The sequence below is a fragment of the Acomys minous genome (genome assembly GCF_964271855.1).
Source record: "Acomys minous genome assembly, chromosome: 9".
NCBI lineage: Eukaryota > Metazoa > Chordata > Mammalia > Rodentia > Muridae > Acomys > Acomys minous.
The window spans coordinates 18,648,369-18,669,472 of record NC_140490.1 but is presented as its reverse complement, the minus strand read 5'-3'; the positions used below and the strand labels follow the sequence as shown (position 1 = coordinate 18,669,472).

General features: G+C 51.8%; 1 protein-coding gene across 2 annotated transcripts; it reads left to right on the top strand.

Moving 5' to 3' along the window:
* Nucleotides 1–1,015: 1,015 nt before the first annotated feature.
* On the top strand, nt 1,016–17,716 carry ITIH4 (inter-alpha-trypsin inhibitor heavy chain 4). Of its 2 annotated transcripts, XM_084796190.1 has the most exons (22): nt 1,016–1,149; nt 2,322–2,482; nt 3,769–3,873; nt 3,980–4,142; nt 4,265–4,375; nt 4,860–4,988; nt 5,656–5,772; nt 5,966–6,134; nt 6,214–6,339; nt 6,758–6,939; nt 7,027–7,212; nt 9,496–9,635; nt 9,817–9,971; nt 10,187–10,216; nt 10,473–10,529; nt 11,094–11,315; nt 12,070–12,150; nt 12,577–12,693; nt 13,755–13,923; nt 16,083–16,237; nt 16,359–16,455; nt 16,869–17,716. In XM_084796190.1, exons 1-22 carry the CDS (start codon nt 1,060–1,062, stop codon nt 16,936–16,938), a joined length of 2,832 nt encoding a protein of 943 aa, XP_084652316.1. In that variant the 5' UTR covers nt 1,016–1,059; the 3' UTR covers nt 16,939–17,716. The 2 variants fall into 2 exon arrangements, with proteins under 2 accessions (XP_084652316.1, XP_084652317.1); XM_084796191.1 differs by lacking the exon at nt 10,187–10,216.
* The last annotated feature ends 3,388 nt before the right edge of the window (nt 17,717–21,104 follow it).

Genomic DNA, 21,104 nt, shown 5'->3' with positions numbered 1-21,104 from the left:
GACCTCTCTTTCTCTCTTTCTTTCTTTTTGGTTTTTCGAGACAGAGTTTCTCTGTGTAGCCTTGGCTGTCCTGAGCTCACTTTGTAGACCAGGCTGGCCTCGAACTCACAGAGATCCCCCTGCCTCTGCCTCCCCAAGTGCTGGGATTACAGGTGTGTGCCACTGAGCCCAGCTGCTCACTGGACCTCTGAATAATGTTCTTCTCAGAAGAGCTATGTCCCCTGGGTCACCCCAGTCCCATGCAGAGCCAAGAGGGTGAGCAGGTGCACAGTCACGTGGCCTCTGATCATACCCCTGCAAGATGAGGGAAGCTTTTAATGGAGGCAACAGAAATTGCTCCAAAGTCTACGATGCCCTGGCCTAGGGCCAGACACCACCAGCCCTAAGGTAAACTGCACTGGTGATCGCACACCAGCCACTGCCAACACTCGCAGGTCCATAGACTCAGGAGTGGCCTTTCCAGAGCCACTGAAGAATATCAACTCTAATTGCATCAAATACCCGGTATCTGTTCGCTTTACCACACCATTTGTTATTTAAAAACAACAATAACAGTACTTCATGGGTGAGGGAGCGGCATGCATCCCCCTACCCCCCCCCCCCACTCTTCTGCCATGTCTACCTGGTTAATAAGGCCCTGTCTCTCCCAGGAAGCACCTAGGGTATTTCCCCAGCCCTAGTCTTCCTAAGGAGGCCTCTGTTTCCTCCAAAGCTAGGTTCATGGGGAGCATAGTGGCCTCACTGTTGGGTGCCTCTGGCCCTACAAAGCTTCGTGGATGACCGTGTGGGGTTGATTCCTAGAAATCTGGACCTAGCAGACTGAGTGCTAATACCAAGCTCCATCCCGAGCATGCCTTTCCACAGTGTATGCCCTGCTGTCAGCAAAGTTTACTGGACATAGGTCATTTGTTTCCTTATCTGAGGCCTCTGGGATTTTTGGCTTGGAAACCCCCATTTCCCAGAACTTGCACCAGGAGGGGCAGGCCTGCCAGCAAGTTACCAGTTTATAACCCACCTGCTCTGAGGTTCAGAAGCAGTCTGGCAGGCCACTGGAGGCAAATGAAGAGCCAGGCCCCTGCCCACATGTGGGGCCTCGTGCTGGCCGTGCCCTCGCTGCTAGCTGTACTTCACACCACCATTGCCGAGAAGGTAGCGGTACCTCTGTTTATACCTGTGTATGTGTGCTGTGAGCTGGGGAGTGAGTGAACACATCTGGGAAGCTGTGGGGTGCCTCTCTGAGTATGCAAGTAATCAAGTAGGCGTGTGTGCAGGTCAGTGCGTGTGCAAAGACAAGGTGCTGACTCGTCACCAGGCACTACCCAGAGGTCCTTGCAGTTTCCTTCACTTAACAGAAGAAATGATCCTATTCTTGCTACTTTATAGAAGGAGTAGAGCCAATTGCCCCTTGAGGCTAACAGCAGAGACAAGTAGATCTGAATGTGGCTGTATGAGCCCAGCTCTTCTGTTCTAGATGAGCACCCTCTGTCAGTTTCTTCATCTGGAAGAGAGCAATAGTATAACCTACTCAGAGGGCTGTGTTGGTTGATGATCAAGTCCATAATACCTAGGAAGCATTCGGTGCCACGCATGGTCCAGAGCTGACGTTTAACCTGGAAACAGGTCATGCCGTCCCTCTGTGCTAAGCTGGGGCAGGTAATCATGAGTAACCGAAGAGTTTGTGTGTGTACAACATACCACATGGAGCAGGTAGAGGAACCTATGGCTGTGTGTGTACGTATCCTTTCTTAAGGAATTGCTGGCCTCGGGGCAAAAGAGTGTACGTGGTGAGTGGTACCCTGTGGAGGGGTTGGGACAGAGGGGCCACCGCAGGGGAAATCGATGAAGATTCTTACTCCTTAAAGACCTAAGCCGCTACAGATTCCCACAGCCCCCATGACTGCCTGATAGGAAAACAGCAGGGGTGCTCTCCCATTTTCACAGAGGCCAGAATTGCCAAAAATCCTCACTGCCCTCTTTTCTAGGCAGAGCTTAGCCTGCACACAAGGGCCCTCACTCGGGGCCCCTCACCTCTGCCTAAACGACAAGTGTAGTCTCCAGGCTTGGACTGTTACCCCCGTGTGCTTGCTGTTTCCCTTGGGGATTCTGTAGGCCTGCTTTCTTGTGGAGGAACGAGGTCTACAGCTGCCTCTGGTGTGAAATGCTTGCTGGGGTTCGGTCTGAGGCCTAGACAGTATCTAGGTCAGATAAAGGGGGGTAGAGGTTGATCTGGGGCAGAGTCGTCGTCGTTGTCGAAGCCTACTCTTGAAGAGCTGGGGGGTGTCAGTTAAACAACCCAGCCCTCTTCCCCTTCTCTTGCCCAGGATGGCATCGATATCTACAGCCTCACGGTGGACTCCCGGGTCTCTTCCCGATTTGCCCATACTGTTGTGACCAGCCGTGTGGTCAATAGAGCTGATACTGTTCAAGAGGCTACCTTCCAATTAGAGCTGCCCAAGACTGCTTTCATCACCAACTTCTCCATGTAGGTGGCTCCCTGCCTCTTCACAACACAGTCCTGCGATCTCACCTCCCCTGGGCTCCACCTGTCTGCTCACAGGAAGCAAGGATGTTATCGAGCCCAGAGAGGTCTCTGCCCCCTCCACTCCCTCCACCCCCTCCCACCCCCTCCCCCCTTCCCCACCCCCCACCCCCCACTGCTGTCATCCAGCTTCCTCACTGAGTCTTTGCCTTTGTGAAGTAAAAGCCTAGGGCAACTCTAGGCCAGAGCTAGGCACAGGAAGTCACCAAAATCAGATTCCAGCTGGAGGAATCTAAGCCCTAACTCCTGGGGTCCTCTTGAGCACTGCCTCCTCTGCCTCCTCAGGAGATGCCAGGGTTTCTGTGGACTCTGAGCTGGCAGTAGTCCTTACCTCACCCTCTGTCTTCCTTCCCACCCCTGCCCCTGATCTATTTTGCAATGTTTGTTAAACTGGACAAAAATCCATGCTTGGCCCTAGCGTTGTGAAGAGGCAGGCATTGAAGGCAGGCTGCTCCCAGTAGGGGGAGCACTTCGGGGTGGAGGAGTGCAAGATCATTGGCTAGGGTGGGTATTGCAGGGGGTGGGGCTAGGTCCCCTGTGGTTGGCTCCTCCCTTTCTCCCAGCCCACCTCCACCCCAGAACAGTTTCTGTCGGCTGACCCTGGAACTTAGGCCAGTGAGCTTAGATCTTTCTACTGCGTGAGACAGAAATGCAGGACAGGTTTCCCTGGTCCCTGCCCTGGCCAGGGACCCAGCAGAGCTTCTGGAGAGATGAAGAGCTTTCTCCAGGAAAATCTGGAAAGGAAGATGCCTGTTCTGTATGTCCAGCTAGGTCCCCTGCCTTCTCCCTTCTCTGCATATGTCCACTCTCTCACACCACTCTCAGCCTTCAGTCCTGTGTCCCCTCCTGTCAAGCCTGGCCACGCGAGGCAGATGCAGGGCTGGGTACAGAACAGTTCATTACTCTCTTGTCTGTGCTGTGATTGGCTGGTGCTTCAGAACAATTGGTAAGGGGTCATGGGACAGGTTGGAGTATGGGCTGATTTTAGCTCAGTCCCTCCTCCTCCAACCTGCTCTGTCCCTACAGTAAAGCTCATGTATACTAACTAACACTGTATATCTCAGGATAGCTGCGAGCCTCTCCCAGTGTCAGACACATGGTCTTCCACACAGTGGGTGCATGATAAATGGCATTCGCCTTGGGCAAAGGCAGGAGGCACATCTAGAAGCTCACCAAATTGTAGAAAGGCCCTTCTTAAAAAGTTCTCCGCTGTTCTTTTCCCTACCCAGGAGCATCGATGGCGAGCCCTACCCAGGGATTGTCAAAGAGAAGGCTGCCGCCCAGGACCAGTACAATGCAGCTGTGGGCCGGGGAGAGAGTGCTGGCCTGGTCAAGTGAGCCTATGGGTGGAGACTGCCCGACCTTGGCCTCTCTCCTTGCTCCCCTCCAGACACCATCCCCTACCTCACCCAATGGGCTCTTGTTGCTCTTATTCCCCAGAACCGCTGGGAGACATACAGAGGAGTTCCAAGTGTCAGTCAACGTGGCCCCCCATGCCAAGGTTAACTTTGAACTGGTATACCAGGAGCTGCTCAAAAGGCGACTGGGAATGTACGAGCTCCGCCTCAAAGTCAAGCCTCAGCAGCTGGTCAAGCACCTTCAGGTACCCGGCACTGCCTTCCCCAGGAAGCCCCTGGAGCCTGAGGCAGCCTCTCCTTGCCACCTAGCTTCCTGGGAGTGCAGCCCACATCCTGGCTTCCCTGGTGACCCACATCTCACTTCCAGATGGACATCTACATCTTTGAGCCTCAGGGTATCAGCACACTGGAGACAGAGAGTTCCTTTATGACCCCGGAGCTGGCCAAAGCCCTGACCACCTCCCAGAACAAGACCAAGGTGAGCACAGCTCAGGGCCAGTCCTCAGTCCAGCCTTTAGACTGTAGGCTAGAGTCCCATAGCCCAAAAACTGTTTGTTGGAAGCTCCCTGGGCTGGAAAGGCTTCTGAAACCTGTGCCCATGCCACTACCAAGAAGACAGGACACTAAGACCTAGAGATGGTCACTGGGCCCTAATAGGAGCTTAGGGACTACATGGGAGGGACAAACTTGAAAAACAGACTGATGGGAGGGTCTTCAAAAGAGATAAGTGGGTTTCACCAAGCCCAGATGCTTGCATGTCTCCAAAAATGGCATTTATACATGGCACGTGCCGGCACACACCTACCAAATGGAAGCAAGTCACCTTTTGCCTCAGAATAAAAATTCTCTCCAATTCTCACTCATGCCTGCAAATGGAATCTGATTTCCCAGAGTGCGCACGGAGGGAGTTGTCGGCATGGCCTCAGGGTTCCTTCCGACTTCAGCTTTGATTGTTCCTCCAGGCACACATCCGGTTCAAGCCAACACTTGCCCAGCAGCGCAAGTCTCAAAATGAGCAGGACACATTGCTGGATGGGGACTTCTTTGTCCGATATGACGTGGACCGGTCTGAGTCTGGGGGCTCTATTCAGGTGGGTGGATGCCAGGCAAGAGCAGTGAACCCTCAAAATCTGCCTTGCCTTCACACGTCTAAGCATGAGTGTCCTGGGAAAGGGAGTAACGGCCCCTCCTTTGTACTGCGGACCAGGGGTTGACTCTGACAGAAAATGGGCAGTTCAGTTGTGGTGACCCTGAATTCTGTTCCCTTTCTGGAGGCAAAAGAGGTTTGTCCCTGCAAGGAAATACTCTGTGGAGTTTCCTTCTTTGCGTCTGCTGCCCGGCGGCACATAGCTCAGTCTTACATGCAAGTCCAGCAGCCCTGTCCATCACTTGTGTTTCCCCTTTGCTCCTTGTTTTCCCAGTGGTCCCTCCTCATGGATATGAGGTTCATTGTGTCTGTTAGTGTACGCTGCCTCAAATGCTAAAGCGGGACAGCATTATGGCGGGGGTTCTAGGGCTATGCATGAATATGGAAGTCTTCGGCGAGCAAGGGCTGAGCTTTGAAAAATGGTAAGAAAAAAATAAAAAATAAATAAAGAAAAGAAAAATGGTGAGGATTTAGGGGACAGAATCAGCTGGGGTGAAGAAGAACCATGGAAGGAGAACACAGGAGCCAGGGACTTAGGATGGCGAGGCCTGACAGAAGTAGGGCAGGGCTTAACTTCTGGTCATCTGAGTGTGGACTCACTCTGGTCACAGATTGCGAACGGCTACTTTGTGCACCAGTTTGCCCCAGAGGACCTACCTACAATTCCCAAGAATGTGATCTTTGTCATTGATACAAGTGGATCTATGAGAGGCAGGAAAATCCAGCAGGTAGGCCTCCCAGACGCTGAGATCCGCAGCAGCCTCGCCTAACCCAGCATCATGGGCATCATGGGTGGGGGATTCCTGGAGCCAAGTTTGGCCCAAAGCATACACCATGCGCCTGCCCAAGATACCAGGAGACTAGCCCAAGAGTCATGCACCTTTAGGGAGCTCCTGCCTTGTCTCCTCTCCCACTAATTAGACTCGAGAAGCCCTAGTCAAGATCTTGAATGACCTCAGCCCTGAAGACCAGTTCAACCTCATTGAGTTCAGTTGGCATCCAAGCCAATGGCGGTCATCCATGGTGCAGGCCACAAAGGAGAACTTGAGGAATGCCACGAACTATGCTTCCACGATTCAGGCTGGTGGAGGTGAGTGTCTCTGCACCTCAGGAGGCTGGGGGCTTCCGTGGTCAGTGGCTGGGATCCACCCTGAGTGTGTGCCCTTCAGGGACCGACATCAATGGTGCAATGCTATTGGCTGTGAAGCTGCTGGATACCAGCAACCAGTATGAGCTGCTGCCTTCGAAGAGTGCCTCCCTTATCATCCTGCTCACGGACGGCGAACCCACTGTGGGTGAGTGCACTGTGGCCATGCTGGGGCACGCTCGACATGGAGCAAGGCTGAGACTGCTTCCAGGCTGACTATGAAATCTGGGGTGAGCAGGGCATGGTGGCGCAAACCTTTAATCCCAGCACTCGGGAGGCAGAGGCAGACAGATCACTGTGAATTCGAAGCCAGCCTGGTCTACAAAGTGAGTCCAGGATAGCCAAGACTAACACAGAGAGACCCTGTCTCAAAAAAAAAACAAAAATAAATAAATAAATAAATAAATAAATAAATAAATAAATATTTAAAAAAGCAAGAAAGAAAAAGAAAGAAATCTGGGGTGGGGAGAGAGAGAATCATCAAGACCCCTTTGACTCTGAAGTTCCAGAAATATCCATTGAGCAAATTATCCTTTCTCAACCTATTCCCAAATGCATGAGTCTAGGGGAGACCAATCCCAAAAATATCCTGAAGAATGTAGCGGAAGCCGTCGACAACAAGTACAGCGTCTTCTGCCTGGGATTTGGCTTTGATGTCAACTATCCTTTCCTGGAGAAGATGGCACTAGACAATGGTGGCCTGGCCCGGCGCATCTATGAGGACTCGGACTCCGCACTGCAGCTCCAGGTACCAGCCCGATCCAAGGCGAGATCCAATCGGGCAGACCCTGTCTGTCTGGTCTTTGTGACATTATCCTCCCCTGCCACCCCATAGGACTTCTTCAATGAAGTAGCCAACCCACTGCTATTAAGAGTGGCTTTTGAGTACCCCAATGACATTGTGGACGAGGTCACCAAGAGCAGCTTCCAACACCACTTCAAGGGCTCAGAGATGGTGGTGGCTGGGAAGCTCCAGGACAAGAGCGCCGACATCCTCTCAGCCAAAGTCAGTGGGCAGATGGTGAGTCGTCCTAGAGTGAAGGGGCAGCCGGGCCTTCGTATTTGCAGCCAGAGGGACTGGGTTCACGTCCCAGCCATAGCAAATTCCAACTGGTTGACCTTGAGCAGGGTCTCAAAGGGACCCTTATCCAGGGTGTTCCTGAAGGACACCAGCCGCAGGGGTCCACGGTACAGATCAGTACAACACAGTCCTGCTCAGGAGAGAGCCTGAACGCACACGGAAACTGGAGTGCTCAGTGTGCCCTGCTGCCACCTGACTCTTGCTTGGCAAGCATAAGATGGCAGCAGGTATTCCTTCCCAGTGGCCTGTTCCCTCTACCCTCCTACTAGGCTTTTGGTGGTGTGCATAGACAGAGAGAGCTACTCCCATCTCACAGGTGAGCAGAGAAAGCTCCAGGCAGGACGGTTGACACGTGCTGGTCCCCACTGCATGTGAGCCGGGGAAGCCCTGCTCACCTCGTAGAAGCCCCCATCCTTGCTCAGACTTCTCTGCCTCTGGGTGCAGCAGATGCAGCCTGTCAGCTCGCAGATGAGAAGGGAATCTTTAGGCTGAGGGATAAAGCAGTGAGTAAGGCCAACCCTCCTTACCCTTCTGGGACAGACGACTTGAACAAAAAAGGAGTGACTGCCTAGAGTGTTTGTGACACCATACATCCTGGAATTCAGGAGAACAGTACCGGGGAGCCTCACATTGACCTGGAGTCAGAATGGGATCCCCGCAGGAGGTCAGCTAAGATTGAGTGCTAAGTAGGAGGGGACAGAACCCAGAAGTGAGGAAGGGCTGTTAGGTGCATATGCCAGCAGGGCACCTTGTCTGCAAGAGAATGGCAGCGGGTATTGAGGGCCCAGGGCCTAGGTTAAAACAAGGACTGTTGCTGAAGGCTGTGTGGCCAGACAACCTGTCTTCAAACCAAGCTCCATCACCTCCCCTAGGCAGCGGCAAGTGAGGAAATTACTTAAACTCCTTGTCCCTTCGTTTCCTCCTGATAACAAACACGATCAACTCACGTGCCTACTTCTTAGAGTTACTGTGGAATACTGTCTAGCCCTGTGCAAACACAAACTGACTCACACATTAAGCATGAAGGACAGGAGGGCTTACACTTTGTTTTTAGTACTGCACATTGGTCCTAGGGCCCCAAGCAAATATCCTACCACTAAGCAACACCCCCAAGCCCTCTTTTTACTTTTTATTTTGAGACAAGACAGTTGACACTCTTTTTAAAAACTGTTTTATTTGGGGGTATTGAAATTTCTACCTCCCTTCCACCAACCCCTTAACCCTGAGTAAGAGAGAAAGAAGGTTAAGGAGAGAGGGGGCGCAGACCCCTTTACTTCTCAGCTGTTTAGGGTCAATTGGGTTCGTTGGGAGCAGTACCAGTCTCCATCAACAGCAAACGCAGCAAGAAGTCTCCTCCTAGCACTGCTTTGAAGTGTTTCTCTCCGTCTGCCACACAGTCCGTCTCTGGTCTCTCCAAGCTGCTACATGTCTCACGCCACCGCTGCACCCATACACCACACCTCTTTCCGAGTGCCCCATATTTATCTTCTTCCCAGTCCTAGACCACGCCCCTCTCCATGCCTCAGGAGGCAGGCCCTTACCAGCTGACAAAGATCTCACCCCACATGAGACAGTTATGTGGACAAACTAAAGCCCAAAATAAAATCCCACCCTTGGGATTGAAACAAAAACATATTTACATAACAGAGCTGAGTTTACAAAGAAACCAAAACTTCCATTACACAAAACCTTGATAAGTTTCCCAAGACAGCCTTGAACTCACCCACAGTGCCCAGCCCCAGCCGAGGGGCGAACTAGAGCAGACCGCTTGTTGGGGTCCTGAAGTTCTAGTCTCAACTCTACTGCTAACTACTGGGAAAGGCCCTTCTTTTCCTTTTCCCCAGGTCTGGGGGAGGGGAACCCTTTCTGCTCCATGTTGCATGTGAGCCCTCTTCCCTCTCCACTGGCCTGGAACTTGTCCCTTCTTACGAAAGGTCAGCCGACCCCAGCTCCTGGCTACACAGCTGTCTTGCTAGTCCTGGGCAGCTGCTGCCATTTATCCACACTTCCTGCTTACTTCGGAGGATCTGTGGGAGACCCTTTACTCCCGACCTCCCTTCCTACCTCCACGATACTCAAAAAGAACGCAGCCCTTATGGTTTGCCCAGTACCCTGACCTGCCCCAGGTCCAGTCAGGGTTCTAATGAAGAGCTCTGAAGGCCGGGCAGGTGCGAGCATCAGGCCCTTGCTGTTCTTACCTGGACTGGTGGTGTCTCTTTGCAGCATCATCAGAACATCACTTTCAAAACGGAGGCCAAGATATTCCCAAAAGATGAGGAGTTCCAGAGCCCCAACTACATCTATCACAACTTTATAGAGAACCTCTGGGCGTTACTGACCATACAGCAGTATCTGGAGCAGATGTGAGTGACTGGCCCTTGCAATCCGCTCCATCAGTAAGCCTTTCACTGGTGGGGCAGGCTATCTACCAGGTGTGGGGGGCAGGTTACATTCTCCCAAGGGAACTCACAAAAAGGGGCCAGTGAGACGGAAACTGCCAAGATACCCAGAGACCTCCTGAGCTCTCATGTCTTCAACCCACAGGGTCTCAGCATCAGGTGACAGATTAAAGGCCCTCGAAGTCCAAGCTCTGAATTTGTCACTCAAATACAACTTTGTCACTCCTCTCACACACATGGTGGTCACCAAACCTGAAGGCCAAGAACAATTTCAAGTTGCTGGGAAGCCTGTGGAAGCCGGTGAGTGTGGGACTGGATCTTTGCCTCCTCGCCGGCAAAGCTCCTGACCCGGCCATCGTAGACTCCCAGAGTCTCGGTTCACTATGGCGGAAACTGAGGACCATCTTGCAGCTCACTGCATCCACCCAAAGAGTCTGGAACTAAGGAAGCCTTGAAATTGGCAAAAACACACCCCGATAATATCTCCCTTTCTCCCCTTCTGTTTCTTTGTACAGATTCTTCACTAAGGAGTTTCCTTTTAGGAGGTTAGGCCCTCAGAGTGCCAGGGAAGGTTAGCCTGTGCTAAGGGCCACATTCCCCCCTGCTGCCGGGAGCTGGTGTCATCTGACCAAACACACCTGTGCTCTTAGTCGCTTGCTCACTCAAATACTGACTGACCCCCACACCCACACCCACACCCTCACCCCCAGGCCTTGACCTGGATTCCAGCTACACAGTGCTTCAGACGGAGGCCTAGAGAACCAGCTCCAAGGACTAAACCCAAGTCTCCCTGTTTTCCAGCTCCACATTCCCGTTTCAACTTTCCCCCTGGAGGAGCTAAACAGTTTGGACTAACAGGTAACAAATGGGAGAAGGGATGGAAAAGGGAGGTTTGTAGAACTAGGCAGGATCTAGGCTGGGCTCTGCGCTTGGCTGCAGAAGGGCGGTGCCTAGCCTAGTTCACTCGGCTGCTAACAGCCGAAGTGACTTGACATCAGGTGTGTTTAATTAGGAGCTGACCATAGGAAAGGGGATCTCTGTGATCGGGGTAACTTAAGGAGCACCGCCCCGGGGACGATTGACCTTGTGGAGAATCGCCCCACAAGTTCTTCTCCTGGCTGGGGGAGGCTCTCCAGAAGGAAATGGGAGCTCTATACCCTCTGTGCATCCTAGTCTTGGCTGTGGGGACCCAGGACATAATCCCTGCGAGAAACTACTCATGTCAATGTTTTTGTTTTTGTTTTTGTTTTTTTTTGGTTTTTCGAGACAGGGTTTCTCTGTGTAGCCTTGGCCATCCTGGACTCACTTTGTAGACCAGGCTGGCCTCGAACTCACAGCGATCCGCCTGTCTCTGCCTCCCAAGTGCTGGGATTAAAGGCGTGCGCCACCACGCCCGGCCTCATGTCAATGTTTCTAAAATAGGATCTATGTTCCGTATGAATCCGAGATTCCGTGGTACTGGTGCTACACTGACACAGCAGGCTGCTGCTGCTCCTCTTCCTCCCCCTCCTGGAGTTCCTGGAGTTCCTGGACCACCTGGACATCCTGGACATCCTGGACATCCTGGTGAAGCTCAGCTTGCTTCTGTCGTTGATTTCAGCCAGCAGCCTACCTTCAGAACGAAGCTACACCTGATATCCTCATGTGAGCCCCTTTCTGACCCATAGTGGGCTTCCTCTTTTCCCTGGCTCAATGGCTCTGGCCCATAGAAGGAAAGCACCAAGCCCAGGCTTGGCAAGGACATCTGCAAAGAATGCAGGGAGCCTAAGCCTAACTAGGCAGAGCCAGGAGCCAGAAGCTGGGAATAAGTACATTTATTCCCAGGGCTGCCCTCACTTTGCTGTCTCTCAACCAGCCTTCTCTTTGCCTTCTCCTCAGCATTTTGTCTCAGATATATGCTCTCTTGGCTCCTTCTCTGTCCCTAGATTGCCAGCCCACAAGCCTTGACAGAGAGCCTCTCCCATGAACCCTGGGCCCCAAGAGTACTCACTACTGGGGCTCTTTGGCCTACCATGGCCAAATCTTTCCTCTCGAGGCACCTCTTCCCCCACCAGTTCCTAGACACCAGACCTCCCTCCCCAGAGCAGGCCTTCACATGTCTGGGTTCACTGAGGACCCACTCCCCTAGGTTCACTGAGGGTCCACTCCCCTGGGTTCACTGAGGATCCACTCTCCAGGATGGAAAAGGAAGTTGTCCCCATTTCCAAGGTCAACCACGGCCCCTTGTACTGCTTTCCATCCCAAGCTGAACTCAGACTCAGTCGGGACCCATCTCCTTGGAATCTCCCCCCACCCCTCCAGGCCTGAGCTTAAGGGTACTAAGGAAAGGGTCAGGGGCCCTGCAGGCACAGAAGAACCTTCATGCTGACTGCCTCTCCCTTTCTGTCCAATGTTCCAGTGCTCACACCCACCTCAACATCGAGCGTTCTGGTCGGTTCCGGTCAGGCCAAGTTACCAAGCATGGAAAAAGAGAAGAAAGGTATGGGGCCTAGTGAGGCCACTTAGCAATCAGCCATTTGCCTGGGTGCACAAGTCCCTGAGTTTGCTCCCCAGCACCAAAAGCAAACAAACAAAAACCATAAGGATCCCCAAGTCAGAGCCCCGACAGTAGCTCCAGGAGATACTGAAAAGGGGAGCCCTGGAGGGAACTCTATGACCTGTGATGTGGTATTCTACACGCTAACATGGAAAGAGAGAGCCCCAGGCATGGTCACCCACTACTCCATCCACAACGCCCTCTTCCCCAGAGAAGGGGCATCCTAAACCTAGACTTCTTCCTTCTTTTAGAAAGCACCGTGTCAGAGAACCCCCCACAGCCAGATAAGCATTCTTCCCAGTCTCCCTCCCCACGTTTGCCCCCCAGACTTCTCTTCCTGCCCCAGGAACTGTGTCCTGGCTATTTCAGCCCACTCCCAGGTTCCTACCATCGTCTTGCCGCTCCCTGGAACCAGTGTGGACCAACTCTGTGTGGATCTCACACCTTCTGAGAACACCAGGAAATTGTTCATAGACCCTGAACAAGGTAAGAGATGCATCCCAGACACCCACATAGAAACCCAGACCTCACTCATATGACTTACCCCTAACTGCAGCAATATACCCATCATGGACAAATGTCCTGGGCACCAAAAGGGCCCTCCCTCTCACTGCCACCCACAAGCTTTCACTAGAAAACCCGCAGGACACGCACATACTGGTCAATTTCTAGAGTTGACAGAGGCACAAAGTAGCCTACAGTCAGGGTCACCCAGGGTTGTCAGATGAGCTGAGAAAAGGATAAAAGTGTTCCAGGTAAAGGAGACAGAGCTGAGGAACAGAGGGCCTCTGTGTCTCCATGGGCCCCTGTGTCTCCGTGGGCCCCTGTGTCTCTGTGGGCCCCTAGCAGTATGGAGGAGGAGAATGGTTAAAGAAGCCGACGTGCTAGCCAAACTCCACTCACTAATCCTGGAATGGCCTCAGTGGTCAAGCCGAAGTGTCCTGGCAGACGCTTGGGGATGTTCGTTCTGAGCTACAAAATACTCTGGGATAGTCCCAGCTCTCACGTTCCTCTGAGAGCCCTGTGGTCTCCTGCTTCATCACTCAGGCAGGGACTTTGCACCTCACTCTCAGCCACGCACCAAGCTTGGGATCCAGGCACACAGCAGGGGACTGATGACTGCTTCCACATTTGAAACAACACTGCCCCCTCCCTCCACCGTGACCATCAGCAGGGTTCGAGGCCCGAGATCACAGGAAGCCAAAGCTTGAGTGGAGAGACGCAGACGTGAGCCAGGCATGGTGGCTCACCACTTTAAGCCCAGCAGTTAGGAAACAGATGGAGGGAGGCTGGTCTCTGTGAGTTTTCAGGCCAGCCTGGTCAACATAATGAGTTTCCAGGCCAGCCTGACCTACCAGGTGAGATCTTGTTTCAAAAGAGATTTTTTTTTAAAAAAAATGGAGAAGAAGCAAGCCTGAAGTGGAAGCATTGCTGAGCAGAGAGACCCTTCTGGGGACCCAGTTCCAGAAAGGACGTAGTCAGGGGAGGCCCCTTATTCAGGCTGTTTCTCAGAATTGACTTTGAGATCTCCGGTCTGGCCTTCTTAGGGCTGCAGGTGACTGGTCAGTTTAACAACGGTGCATTTGCGTGGATCGAAGTGACCATCATGAAGCCCCACCTAAAGGTCTATGCAACCCCTGAGCGCTTGGTGATGACCCGGGGCCAGAAGAACTCCGAGTACAAATGGAGGAACACTCTGTACTCTTTGTTATCTAGGTAAGTCCCAGGGTAGGATCCTGGGTGTGTGTGGCCCCTCAGGTTGTACTGACTGCCACGTTAGTGATGACAGGTGACCCAAGGCCACAGGTGAGGTGGTTGGACAGGGGCACGTTGTGATGTCCTGCAGCTTGGGAGGCATCATTCTGGGACCTGGACCTCATCACTAACCCAGGTCGTGCAAAGGTGGCGTGGTTTGAAGCATGAGCCACATAGCCCTTCTGAGTCCTAGTTTCCTTATGATCATCTAGATTCTGAGTCAGAGGCCTAAGGGACCCACCAGAAGGACATTCTTGGGGACAGTGTCTCCTACATGTCCTGCCTGGTGAGCTCGAGACGACAGTCATGAGAGGCCTGTGGCCCTGACGTCAGGGCTCAGTGTGTGAGTGTTCGTGTTGTCGTAACATGTACGTGAGAGGAGCAGGGTAAGAAGGATGAGTGTGGCCAGAGGTTTCAGGCGGTGGTCTCTGGGTCCTGTTGTTTCTGGGCCTGGGCATGGTGTAGCATGTCATCATGCTGGGAAGTAGAAGAAGCAAGCAACATGGCTCACCTCTTGGCAGCCAGGAGTTGGGAAAAGCAGAGGACTACATGTGTGCCCAGCAAACTCTTCCCTGCTTTTGGTGCCATCTGGGCCCCCATCCAAACACATGCTGCTGCCCATATTCAGGGTGGCCTTCCTTGCTGAGTTTTACTAATATTCCAGATGCTTCTCAGTCCAGTCAGACCGACAATGGCTGTTACCCATCACCCCCAACAAAATCATGTAAAATTCATTCACGAGAAACCAAGCTTAACATGACGGTGGTCCTGGAAATGTCTTTATAAGTCACATTCCAAAACATCGTTTTGTAATCTCCTAAGTATTACACAGTCCAATCAAATCGACACTGAAATTAATCACCAACCTGTGTGAAGCATTGGCCAGGGGAGAGCCGGTTAGCTGCTCTCACAGGTTGGGAAACCATGGGAAAGGAGGCAGGTGACGGCCCTGGGAAGCACAGCTGCACCACTGAAGGCTTCTCAAGGACAGCGCTCTAGCTCTGTAAGTCACAGGGCACCGAAGTGCCTTTGCACCTCCCCTCTGGGTTATTGCACAGCCCATCTTTTCCCAGACAAAGGGTCTTGCCTGTTTCCGTCTTGCCAAGCCTTTAGCAGGACCTTGTTCTCATCTAACAAATAAGTCCTTCCAATGTCGTAAAAGACATCGTTTCTTTTCAAGGCAGACATAGTGGCACCTTTAATCTCACCGTTAAAGAGGAAAAGCAGGCTCTTCCTGTACTTGATGGGGTGAGATGAGAAAAGACTTACCCTGCACATGTTAAAATGCATGGTTTAACAGTAATCATCTAAGCCGGGCGTGGTGGTGCAAGCCTTTAATCCCAGAACTCGGGAGGCAGGGGCAGGTGAATCTCTGAGTTCGAGGCCAGCCTGTTCTACAAAGGGAGTCCAGGACAGCCAAGGCTATCAAAAAAACCTGTCTTGAAAAACAAAACAAAACAAAAACAGTAATCATCTAGAAAAGTGACACCAGCTATAAAAACACAAGTGTATCAGACTCTTTTGCTGTGTGAGCAGAAACCCACAGATGTCTTAGGAGAGGGAGGATTGGTCTTTCCACATCACATTCCTGTCTGTCATGGCAGCAGGGCATGGCAGAGCAGAGAGTGCCTGCAAGAAAGACCTTTCTCCCTTTTATTCCACCCAAGCCCCAATTTCTGGGGTAGTGTAGCCCCTGCTCAGAACAGGTCTTCCCTCTTCATCTAACTTCCAGAAACACAGACACAGCCAGAGACGAGTTTTACTAATATTCCAGATGCTTCTCAGTCCAGTCAGACCGACAATGGCTGTTACCCATCACCCCCAACAAAATCATGTAAAATTCATTCATGAGAAACCAAGCTTAAAATCAAAGGAAAGAATCATTATGCTCTTGTATAAACAATGCAAGGAAATTGGACCTCATTAAGCACATTTCAGTGCTATCTTGCCAGTGAGGAAACTGAGTCTAGAAGACTTAAGGGATTCTCTGCCGAAGGCCACACAATGATGTCCTGGTTGAGAGGAGAGCGCCTCACCCCTGCTGCCACTATAGCACCACCGACCGAGACTCCGCACGGCTGTCGGTGCCTGCCTGCTCAGGGTATGGTGTTTCTCTGCAGTTTGAGGATAACCATGGACAAGATGGGACAACTCCTGATCAGTGGCCCAGACAGAGTGACCATCGGCCTCTTTTCCATGGAAGGCCCGCAGAGGGGAGTCATGCTCTTTTTGAGTGAGACCCAAAACTTCTCCCGCTCCGTCAGAGGGGACCTCGGTATGCCACTTGCCCTTGGACTCACACCTGTAGCTGGGCACAGGCCGTACTGCCCACCTCGCCCACCTCGCCCACCTCCCTCACTGTCTTTATCCCTCACTGACCTGCCCTTTTACCTCAGGTCACTTTTACTGGAATCCTATCTGGGATCCAGAGGCTGGGCCAGATGCTACAACACGGACACTCAGAGTTCAAGGAAGAGAGTACACCGCAACCAAGTAACTACACAACCAGGCCACTGCGCCTGGCTAATGGTGGGGTAGGGATTAGGAGGGTGAGGGCTGGGATCTACGGAACCCCACTCCTGTCCTTGCTTGGGAACTAAAAACAGATGAAAGGGTGATTCCCGCACAGAGGGTGGTCAGCTGGGACTCTAGGTTGTGGGCAGTAGCGTGCTTATGCTGTCCCTTCCCCAACTTCCAAAGTCCTGGGCCCAGAAGACCTCAGGTACTAAGTCCCTTGAATAATCCTTTGGGCAACTGGACCTTCCTGACCCAAGTCAGAGGGAATTCTGAGGGACTTTGAGACTCCCTGCGTTCCACGATCCTGTCTACAACCATCTCAAATCGCTTTCATCTTACCGGAGATTTGTTGGCCATCTACCTGTTTTTCTCTTGTCTTCCTACCCCAGAGAGTCCAAGTTGAAATATGAAGAAGGATCCCAAGGAACAGAGATTTCCTGCTGGACGGTGAAGATATAGCATGGTCAGGAGCAGTGCTTCCTGCCTGCTGTCGTCGTATGCAGGTGGATGACACTGTGTGCCACCGGGGCCGTCTGTGAGGCCTGGATTATCATGGGGAAGAGGAGTCTCCCTTGTTACGAATAAAGAATGGTGCTGGGAGCCCAGGGAGTTGGTGTCATGATTCCATGTGGCCAGTCCTGGGGGACTTAGTGCTCCAACTTGAATATTCTATCTCATAGAACATTAGACTTTTCCAAAACTGGCCCTCAATGTCCTGGGGCCAGGGATGCCCATAGAAAGTTTTCAACCCCTGAGCTGGAGAGATGGCTCAGAGGTTAAGAGCGCTGACTGCTCTTCCAAAGGTCCCGAGTTCAATTCCCAGCAACCACATGGTGGCCCACAGCCCTCTGTAATGAGATCTGGTGCCTTCTTGTGGAGGACAGGGCAGGTGCACATGTGGGCAGGAAACTGTATAAATAATAAATAAATCTTCTAAAAATTATTTTTTAAAAAAGAAAGTTTTCATCCCCATCTTTGCCATTCAAAATGTCAGTGCAGTAACAAGTGAGGGCCACAGAGCTAAGGAATGTTCTTCAGCCAGGCATGGTGGCGCACGCCTTTAATCCCAGCACTCGGGAGGAAGAGGCAGGCAGATCGCTGTGAGTTCGAGGCCAGCCTGGTCTACACAGTGAGTCCAGGACAGCCAAGGCTACACAGAGAAACCCTGTCTAAAAAAAAAAAAAAGAAAGAAAAGAAGTTCTCCAGAGAAAACAGGGTTCTGGCTGCTTGGTGGTTGCCTAGACCATGAAAACCAGCTTTGACTGAAAAAGAGTAAACTGGGTTGGATAGTTGTATGACTTTTTTTTTTTATCTTGAAGAGATGTGAATAAATGTCTTTTCATCCCAGAGAGGGTACCAATGACAGATCAAAGGAAGGATTCCACCCTGGTCCACTTGATAAACCAATGTGTTCATTGAGTACCTACAGGATCATGGATGAGGGGTAACGTACAAGAGCGCCAGTGGCTCAAAAACAGCTATGTCACTGTAAACCCCACCCGTCTGGAAGATGACTCTCGAAGGTCGCGTCCCCAGAAGCTCAAAAGCTAGCTTGGTGGTTAAGAGCATTCACTGCTCTCAGAGGTCCAGAGTTCAGTTCCCAGACACCCACCCCCTCAAATAAAATGTCGTAAGGGCCTGAAGAGACGGATTAGCAGCCGAGAGCATTGGCTGCTCCTCCAGAGGCCTGTAGCTTACAGATAGATATTATAAGGAGAATAAAAACATGAGTATTCAAATAAAAGAGCCAAGGGGGTAGCACAGTAAAATCAGACCCCCAAATAGAGGAAGCTGCAGAAGCAGCTGATGACAAAGCTTCCTTCTACACTTGGTTGAACACAGGTTGAACAAGCCCACTTGCCTGTTAGGGAAAGCAGACCAAATCACCAGAAAAATAGTCCCTGCTAGCTCTTGAGCTGTTGGGTGAGTCTGTTAAGAGTGAGCGATCCAGCCAGTGGGTGAACTTCTGACAGGCTTGCCCAACGTGTAAGAACACTCACCTTGCACTGTTGTTCCTCCACCTAGCCTCCTTGGCAGGGGACCTCAGGCCAGAACACCATTAGACTAGAAAGCACCCCGGGGGTGGAGGGGAATTGCTGTGGGGCTAGAGACAGGTGAGCCTGCCCAGCCCAAGCTCACCCTTCTAGGACACAGTCAGCCGGGCCTGGCCCAAGATTCAGTGCACTGCTGTGGCGTCATAGTGGGCTGCCAGCACCTGTAGCAAAGTGTACAACCTTACACACTGGGGGCTGCTCCAGGCCTTGGGCCAAGGCTGTGATTACCCTGGGCACCATCTTAGCTCTGTTGCTGTGACAAAATACTGTGACAGGCAACTTAAGGGATAAAGGTGGCAAAGTCTGTTGTGGGGAAGTTAAGGTGGAAGGAACTTGACTCAGCTAGGCACACTGAAATGGCTAAGGTGATGCCATCTTTTCTGATTTTGTGGCTGCCTAGACATTCCTTAGACACACACACACACACACACACACACACACACACACACACACACACACACGCACACACGGACCCCAATAGTCACATTGCCTTGGTAACACTGTTGGGACTGTCTGTGACCCTGATCAGGGTCCAGATGTATTAACCAGAATAACTGATGCCTGAGCAAGCTAAAACATAAAACTGAAATAACTAAGAGGAAGTGTAAATGAGAAATAATTGTCATGTGGTATCTGGAAAACACTGCTAAGCTCTGCAAAATGACAGCTGTTGTTTCGACCTCCCTTTAACACTGATGTAATTGTGGTTTTTGTCTTTTAAAATGTCGTAACCCTGAGCTTCAATACCAAGATACTCTGAGACATGAGTCTGCTCTTGGACATCAGCTAATTAAATGACTTATCTTTTTTAAATTAAATGACTTATATACTTTCAATTGACTTAATTAGCCTGGTTGTCTATCCTGCATGACAACATCACTCCACACTATAGAGCAGAGAGCAGTAAGTTAATTCATTCACACCAGTGCTGGGCTGACTGACTCCTGCTCTCCTTTCTGATCCAGGACCCAGGCCAAGAAATGCTGTTGCCCACATCCGGGGGAGTCTTCCTACTTTGATTAGGCCAATTAAGAAAATCCCTCATTGAGTAGTCCCAGCACTTGGGAGGCAGAGGCAGGTGGATCTCTGTGAGTTTCAGTTCAAGGCCAGCCTGGTCTACAAAGCGAGTCCAGGGCTGCCAAAGATACAACCCCTGTCTTGAAAAAAGAAAGAAAGAAAATCCCTCACAAAGTCCTTACCCAGACTCCATTCACATGTGATTCTGATCATGTCAAGGTGACAGAACTAGCTTTAACAGATACTTCTGCCCACCCTGGGGATGTCAAAACCGGCTTCCTAGGGGTGGTTCTGAATGGTGAAGGGAAGGTGACTCTGAGGAAGGAGGGCAAGGACAGCCACATGGAAGGAGCCGCGGAAGCCTGGGCTAGAGATGGGACACTTAACTGACTCCTGGGAAAGAGAAAGGAAGGTACTGCAGGCTGGGTGAAAGAGCCCTGGGCCAACCCAGGCAGCATGCCTGGGGCAAGGCATGTGTCCTGACGTCTGGGTCTGGCCCTCAGGAAGAACAGGGGAGCCAGGGTGCTGCAGAGGTGAAAGCTGCTTCCTGAGTGGCTTCCTGAGTGGAGGTGCCTCCCTGCTTGTGTGGTGAGGGAGGGGCAGGATTTGGGCTGGGTTATTTCTCCAGCCGTCTTCCCACATTCACCCTGCATCTGAAGAAGGCCTTCGGTTGGGGCGCTATGACTCCTGATACCACTCTCTGTATAGTGGTAGCAACCAGGAGTCACCCTCCCTTCTCCTCAAGGCCCTCAGCGAGAGTGTGAGCTCTGCAAAGTCAGCTCTGACCCCAACAGTGGGGAGTGTCTTTGCATCTTCTGTAGTGGGAGGTATGACAAGTCTCGTGACCCATAACCACATGCCCCCCCAACACATACGCACACAAATTCAGGTAGGGGATATCCTAGTGTACACTCAGGGGATATCCTAGTGTACACTCAGGTAGGGGGATATCCTAGTGTACACTCAGGTAGGGGGATGTCCTAGTGTACACTCAGGTAGGGGATGTCCTAGTGCACACTCAGGTAGGGGATGTCCTAGTGTACACTCAGGTAGGGGGATGTCCTAGTGTACACTCAGGTAGGGGGATATCCTAGTGTACACTCAGGTAGGGGATGTCCTAGTGTACACTCAGGTAGGGGGATATCCTAGTGTACACTCAGGTAGGGGGATGTCCTAGTGTACACTCAGGTAGGGGGATATCCTAGTGCACACTCAGGTAGGGGATGTCCTAGTGTACACTCAGGTAGGGGATGTCCTAGTGCACACTCAGGTAGGGGATGTCCTAGTGTACACTCAGGTAGGGGGATGTCCTGGTGCACACTCAGGTAGGGGGATGTCCTAGTGTACACTCAGGTAGGGGGATGTCCTAGTGTACACTCAGGTAGGGGGATATCCTAGTGTACACTCAGGTAGGGGGATGTCCTAGTGTACACTCAGGTAGGGGGATATCCTAGTGTACACTCAGGTAGGGGATGTCCTAGTGTACACTCAGGTAGGGGGATATCCTAGTGTACACTCAGGTAGGGGGATGTCCTAGTGTACACTCAGGTAGGG

Coding starts and splice junctions, on each gene's coding strand:
- ITIH4 (XM_084796190.1), top strand. CDS start 1,060: ATGAAGAGCCAGGCCCCTGCCCACATGTGGGGCCTCGTGCTGGCCGTG. Junction 4,376..4,859: donor CCTCCCAGAACAAGACCAAG/GTGAGCACAGCT, acceptor TTGTTCCTCCAG/GCACACATCCGGTTCAAGCC. Junction 6,135..6,213: donor CACGATTCAGGCTGGTGGAG/GTGAGTGTCTCT, acceptor TGTGCCCTTCAG/GGACCGACATCAATGGTGCA.